The following is a 7,850-nucleotide window of genomic DNA, read 5'->3' on the forward strand; positions in this document are numbered from 1 at the left end:
TTCGAGTATCTCAAGCTTAATAAGTAGATGAATATATCATTAGAAATACAAAGTACCTTTCTGTTTTGTAATTTCATGTCAGATTAACGTAGACAAATCATGGTTTCACCTCGGGCAATACAGGGTTTAAGACTTTATTGCGGGGATGCTGGAGATAGCAGAATGTATACTGAAGCGGTTTTACTAGTTTCACATGCTGATTCGTGCTAGGTTGATATAAGTTGCAACATAGTACCGCACTCCTCATCTTATTTAGTACATAATATGGATCTTAGCATATGTGAGCATCAAAACCTTAATCAAGATAGATTAATTCGCCTCGACAGGTATCAATTATAGTAAGAAGTACATTCAACTAACCCAACCCCTAAACTCACGCCACTTCCAACTTTTATCTCAGCGGTATCGATTCTCACATATCCAGAGCCTCGTCAGGTAAACCTAAGCCCTACTGTTGTGCACATTGTCAATTTGTTGGAATCTCTTACTACCAAGTTTTTGCGCATTCTGAGTTTGTACACAGTACTTCACTACACAAAAGCCATATCAATTGAGTAAGAATATGACTGACAACCGTCTTGGAACAAACCACATATAATATGATATAGGCCACTATATCGGGAACGAGACACTAAGAGAATCCAACAATAATTTGCTTCCCATTTCTATAGTACGAGAAGAATAGTATTTACAAGATTATTAATAAAATTTTCATCAATGCAATAGTTTGAACTTGATTTTTTGACACATTGCGCATTATATAACGTATATACAAGTCTATTTGTACCAGCAACTATTATTTCATCTCCTGAGCAGCTCTTAGTATACATGAATATAATGACTATATGTACATTTATGGTGAGCAACAAGTGAAATTTAATTAAGTACTAGCCATTTATTTTACCCACACTGTACTGAAGTGGATGATCTGTGTTTATCTACTCTGTAGAGGATAATAGCCCGATATGTCGGTCATTTGTAATTACGATACTACTATTGCAAAAATCGACTCCTGGGCTCACGTTCTCTGATTCGAGGCCAAACAGAATTCACTACGATACACTTAGCACTTCATGATTGACTGTAACATTTAGTTCACAATCAAACTGACTGAAGATAATATGATACTGTTCATCCCCATTTAGCTTGATGTACAACTGGTTGGCCGGAACCTGAACTTACATTGTAGAGTAGTCCAATATCTTGACAATCAGAAGTATAATTAATTGAATATAGTTACAGACAAGCTCGAACTACTAAAATGTTGGGATGTTCGAATATTCATTGTGTGGTGGCAAGCTACATCGATTAAGAAGTGCACGCAGGATAGCGAGATCTAAACTTCAACGTTATTGCACATTAAATTATCCTAGCATATTTGTTTCAACATTCAAAAGGGACATAGCATACGCTATAATTTTATCTGCCAACCAGTCACAATAAGAAGATGCTTTATTCTACACGTACCATCGCACACGAAAACTATACCTTTAGATATTTATAACGAGCCATGTCTCCACACATACCTAGAAGAATTCTGACCACCAGATCTTGTTCATGCCCAGAGAGGTTCTTATGTATACAGATGTTCTGTACCCGCTGACACATCGCATAAACTACACTAAAAAATTTCATACTAAAATGTGTCTCACATTTGAGCGATATCGAATCTCTCCGTGGGCGCACAATTGGCGTATGCATTGGTTCGCTCGTAACTGGTGCATGTGGCTTGTGTACATTATCATAGTCGACACAGGTTGATATATCTACTTCAAGTATCCTATATACACATTTGAAGAAAAATTAAATCGTTTGAGAATTTTCTCGGCCAGAATCGAACTGACGACCCTCACGGTGTAAACATGATGTGATAACCCCTACACCACGAGAAAGTTGGATGCAATTCTATTTTTAATAATTTATTTGCATTTTTGTTTTGGTTTATATATCACGATGTTTCAAATGCATTCACAGCGTTGAGTGCTCCCTACTATCGATATTTGTTTCAAAAATTAAAAATATTTTAAATACTGTCGTTTATTATTATCAGGATGAACATACTTATTACCGGGCCCCCAGGGGTCCTGACACCAGAGTTCGTGAATTGAAAAAGCTTGACACTGTACAATTTGTAAATACCGAATCTATGACGAAACATCGAATATTTTTTGTATTTCTTGTGAAGGACCTCTTTTGTCGGACTTGATGACTCGTGATGACACTCCATTCAGTCCCTCTCTTCTTGACTATAAAGTATAGAGACGAAGTAAATACATTCAAAGTACAAATCGTATACAGAGGTATTTTTGAAGGAGACTACGAGTGTGTGCACATTTATGAACGACTCTACTTACAACCGTAGGCATCTTGTAAACCTATGTATCAAAATCTAAAACACAATGACTACGGGGAGAGGAGCTCTTAGCATCTTCCTAAATGATGTTCCGGAACTATTCAAGTCTGTCGGTGTATCCAAGTTTGAAGATGTGGACAATGCAAATGTTCTGGCGAAGCCCATTATCAACAAACTTCAGATGTTGATGGTGGGGGTAGGAAACGCGACGGATGCTGAAGAGGTACTTTGCTATAAACAACCAACGTACAATTGCCGGATTCAATTTGTGGTCGTGCGTCCACCAATATTTTATTGAACTCAATGCGGAGTGCCACATATTTGATCGTTAAAACATTTTAGCTTCCTATGTTAGGATTATATATGTGCGTAAACACACTTACGCATACACACACACACATACACACACACACACGTGTACACACACACATATATACACACACACATGTACACACACACACATATATATATATATATATATATATATATATATATATATATATATGCATACGTGTACACATACACACATATATATATATATATTTTACATGTATGCTTATATATATATATATATATATATATTATATATATATAAATATATTATATATATATATATACATATATATATATATATATATATATATGCATATATATATATATATATATATATATGTATGTGTGTATATATGCATGTTTATATATATATATATATATAATACATAAGTAAATACGTATGCTCATCGCCGCAAGTATTAATATCTATTAACACAAATTATGATACTTCTGATGCCCAACATGCGCTTTGCACCCCCACCTGCCCGTTTGCCTATAAATTTTTACTTCCATGCGTCTCAGGTGATATCCTCCTTGCAACGACTTAATGCCCCCCCGACGACTTGCGGGCGAGTGTTTAAAAACGGTGACCCCACTTTCCTGTGCAAAGACTGTGCGAACGATCCCACGTGCGTGTTGTGTCAGACCTGCTTCCAGGATAGCAATCACCGCACCCACAACTACATCATGTCTACCTCCGGAGGCGGAGGTGAGTTTGTGTGTAATGTTTAAGATTTGCGCATACACACACGCACACACACACACACACATATATATATATATGGGAATTATATGGGCGACAAAAAGCCCGTGCGTGTGTTGCTGCTGACCTGTTATATGTCCTTGTTTGAGTGGCCTTGACCCCACGAGTAGTGTACTGGAATGTACTGTTTGTTTCGGGTATTATGTGTGGGTTGGCTCAGCCGGTACGGTCGACACTGTCTATGGTTGAGGACATATGCACCTGTTTCCATAAGTGCACCAACGACTGCATGATGTTCCTGGGAGACGTGTTGTATGCGGATAAGCGATAGCCGCTTCCTTGTGTATGCGTACATGCACTACTTTTGGCGGGGTGCGATGACAAGGTTTTAGTGAGTCATTACTTGGGCGTTCCGTATAAACGAGGGGTTAAGTCCTGACCCACGCCGTGTAGATCTGCGAGTCTTTTGTGGTTTTGTGAGTGTAGCGCGCTTGGGAATCTGCAGATGTAGTGTGTGCGTTTTAGGGTTTTAGGGTTGTTTGTCCGATACATAATCGCGTGCGCGCAGGCCAAGAGAGCAAGCCGCGTATATGTCGATATCACCTTCATTTGCGGACTACTTGCTGGTAATCTAACCAGCGATGTATGTGCACAATGTCTTGTGATCCCTATCGACCTCCACGCATTCGCAGGATATGTTGTGTCGTTCATTCTCGGAACTCACTGGCAGTTGTGGGTATCATCTACCCACTGTGTACTGCTAAGTGCGCTCTAACACCTCGCTTCGAACATGTATGCGGAGTGCCCCCGTGCGGGTTGCCATGGTTACTTTATCTAATCGCAATGCGCCTGACACGACGATGGGCATATTCGGTTCTATAATAGGACTGCGTCGATGTGCTTTGATACTAGTCCAGCCTTACAGGCATATATGTATGCGGGTCCGCACAAATTAATATAAGACTGTGCCGCTGCATCGCGATATTTGTCTAGCACTCTACAGGCATACATGTTTATGGTTCGTATAGAGTACATGCAAATGCGACCCATGCAATTGCTGGTCGGGTTTGCGTTTTCCTTGTGCTATGTGTAGCTCCTGTGGGATTTAGTTGGAATACACAGGCTTTTAGGCTCAGGCCATCCACCCTATATGATGCGTGTGTCTAAGTATACACCATACCAAACGCATGGATATATGTCCCCATCCTGCGACGGATATTCATACACCGGTACACATATCTATTTTCCATAAGACACTCTATATAGCCTACCTACCACATTGCGCATGCTTCCGAATAGCTCAGTGATATATACGTCTTACTACAACACGTGCGCGCTCTTCATCTCTGCTACTGCTGCTACAGGTTGCTGTGACTGTGGTGATCCCGAGGCGTGGGTAGACAGCACAGCCCACTGCGTCAAGCACAGCCCTCAGGAACTGACAGGCGCCGACGGCAAGCCACTGAACCCCGTAGACTTGTTACCCAAGGTGTGATAGTGTTTGCATGTGCATGTGCATGTGCGTGTATGTCCTTATGTGCTAGTTTGTGTGTACATGGTATACGTTTCCGTGTATTTATGGCTGCGTCGATGTGTATGTAGGGGTGTGTGTGTGTGTGTGTGGTGGTCTCTGAATGTGTACCTATGGGCTGTGGTAGGCCATGCACCGGTGTGCTATTCGATTAGTTAGTGGCCCCGGGGGCACTGATCTACGTTGTATGGTTCATCCCTTGAGATCATACCAGTTGCAAGCAATGTACACTCTTACAATGGCACTGTTTCCCTACAGATGTGTGTTGTAGGCTCCTACTCTGCTCGTGTATTAATCGTGTACAAACTACATCACGTACCTATAACTAAAATGTCTACACACAAACTACGCGCTTTTATTCCACTTATATGGTCTAATGTTCAAATAATTCACATTATTAACATACGTGTCTATATCCATCTTTCATTCTTTAATATTCAAATGTTTCGCATTATTAACATACGTGCCTATACCCATCTCCCATGGTTAAATATTCAAATGCTTCACATTATTTATATATGTTGCCTATATACAATTCATATGGTTAGATATCCAAATGCTCCACTTTATTAGTATACGTGCTTATGAACACCTCCCATAATTCCAGGGTCTAATTTTGTCCTCTGGACCGCTGCTGAAGTGCGTTGTGCTATACATCACTTGGGTACTGGGGGGTGGTCTGGAGTGGAGCTCTGGGGACACCTACGACGCACCTCTCAGTACTGGACAATTAAACAGGAACGAGACCGCCCCGGCCTTTGCGCAACAGGCGGACAAGTGGATTGAAGACGAGGACCTGTCACCCAAATGGCACGCGGTGCTGCTGAACGACGAGACTCACTCGTTTCACTCAGTCACTTCTCAGCTCATGAAGGCCATTAACGCACCTAAACAACGCCGCGAGGAGATCGCCATGATAGTCGATTCGTATGTACACGACTATGTGTGTGTGTGTGTGTTGGTGCGGTGTTAGTTGACTAGGAGGTTGTATGTATGCGTTAGGCTATTGGGATGGATTGATTTGTGTGTGAAAATCGATTTGTATGATAGGTTTAACTACTGGGATGTGTATGTTAGACCGCCGTGATCTTAAGAATCGTACGGGAACAGATATGTATATACAGAACAACTGTTATGATTCGTACGTGAACAGTTGTGTAGATACCAGTCAGCTGTGATTGTACGTGGTCAGATATTTACATATGAGAGACCTATGATTGCTGATACGTAAGTGAACACTCTTAACTATGAGACTGTATCTGTCAGACCTTTGTGATAGTTTGGTTCGTGTGATCGTCTAATACATAGGAGCGCAGATAATTACCTATCAGTCAATTATAGTAGTTTTGACACGTTTGACACTTTTGACACATACGTGGATAGGGGAGACCTTAAGACCATGTAAACGGATGTTTATATCAGATAACACGTATGCATGCCGGTATGTCACAATCACCACTAAGCGCGCCCAATTATCTGTATCTATAAATAGCCACGGCTGGGCGTCCTTCATGGTAAGCAGCAAAAGCCGGTGTCAAGCGGTGTGTGACACGCTCAAAGAGATTCGCCTGAAAACACGTGTCATAAATGCCAAGGTTATGAGTCATATGTTCTGTGCTATGGCTATGACCAAATGGCTGCGCAATCTGTGCGCGGCCTCAGACGGTCTCCGAGTGCTGGTTTCAGATGCGCTGGTGGCGCCTGTGGATATGGGATACAGGTACGTGCATGTGGGTGGGATATGTGTATATGTGTATACATGTGGGTGTGGGCTATAGGTAGGTATATGTAGGTATGGCAGGTGTAAATAGGTATAAACACGGGTGTTATAGGTTAGTATATGTATGTATGACATGTGCATATGTGTATACACGTTGCTATGATGATCAGCTATGTATACGTAGACATGGCATGTGCATATGTGTATACATATGGGTGTGAGTTACAGGTACGTACACGTGAATACAATTCCGGAGCACGGTTGGATATGTGCATACATACACAACACACACACACATATCGTTTTAGCACAGAAACTGATGTGCCGCGGTGCTCTCCTGGTCTGCAATTATCTATCGGCCTTGACTCTGTTACTTTCATGATTCAGTCCGCATGTGTGGTCGCGGTTGAAGGGTATCGTGTCTCAGCTCAGTTGGTCAATTGCTCTACGGATAGCATTACAGTGCGAGCATTCCATCATCGTATTCTGTACTCAAATTTCATGTGCGGGTCCTATGTATATGTAACTTGCTTTTTGGTTGTATGTCATGTGTTATTATACATAACTATTAGGCTTCTTTACAAATTCATATTTTCAGAAGTTTTACTTCTTGTTCTAAAACGAAACACCATACACATTCATACAGTAGCACATGTGTGTACTTAAAAGAGCGTACACTCACGGACCTTCACTTACAATAAGCACCGTCAATCTACAAGCAACACACGTCAACAAGTACTTTTCCTACCAGTAAATCCAGTACAAACCAATGTATGATATGTTCTCCTCTCTCCATAAATATGTACAGGAGAGGCATGCTACTGAGTATAGACAATGAGAAAACACGCATGTCGTCCGAGGGTGTGGGCGTGCGTCTCACACCGCGCTTGTTCGGCGGAGAAGTCTATGAGTGGGTGCACTTAGACGTTGGCACAGTTTCTGACCAGTTAACAGATACAGATACATCAGACGAGGACGAGGATGAGGATAGCGAGATGGAGAGTATGTATCTATTGGTGTGGTGATGAATATGTATGTTCAAGATATATATATATACCATACACACACATACATACACACACACATATATTTATATATATATATATACATATATATACATATATATATATATATATATATATATATATATATATATACATATATACATATATGTATGTATGTACCCACACCCGCACACACACACACACAA

The 7,850-nt window shown here is 40.9% G+C and overlaps 1 protein-coding gene and 1 non-coding gene across 2 annotated transcripts in view; one reads left to right on the top strand and one right to left on the bottom strand.

The window, feature by feature from the left end:
- Positions 1-1,819: 1,819 nt before the first annotated feature.
- On the bottom strand, positions 1,820-1,892 carry SARC_30016. Its single transcript has one exon. It is a non-coding gene; the product is annotated as a tRNA-Val (tRNA).
- Positions 1,893-2,259: 367 nt separating this feature from the next.
- The window catches only part of SARC_00626 (hypothetical protein), a gene marked incomplete at its 3' end in the record, with an annotated part of 20,478 nt that continues 14,887 nt past the window's right edge, over positions 2,260-7,850 (top strand). Inside the window, exons 1-6 of the mRNA XM_014305667.1 lie at positions 2,260-2,576; positions 3,209-3,395; positions 4,754-4,878; positions 5,528-5,847; positions 6,413-6,640; positions 7,449-7,642. Of these exons, the coding sequence (XP_014161142.1) occupies positions 2,400-2,576; positions 3,209-3,395; positions 4,754-4,878; positions 5,528-5,847; positions 6,413-6,640; positions 7,449-7,642 (1,231 nt within the window). The 5' untranslated portion in view covers positions 2,260-2,399. The remainder of the gene's footprint in view (positions 2,577-3,208; positions 3,396-4,753; positions 4,879-5,527; positions 5,848-6,412; positions 6,641-7,448; positions 7,643-7,850) is intronic.

Source organism: Sphaeroforma arctica, assembly GCF_001186125.1.
Source record: "Sphaeroforma arctica JP610 unplaced genomic scaffold supercont1.21, whole genome shotgun sequence".
NCBI lineage: Eukaryota > Ichthyosporea > Ichthyophonida > Sphaeroforma > Sphaeroforma arctica.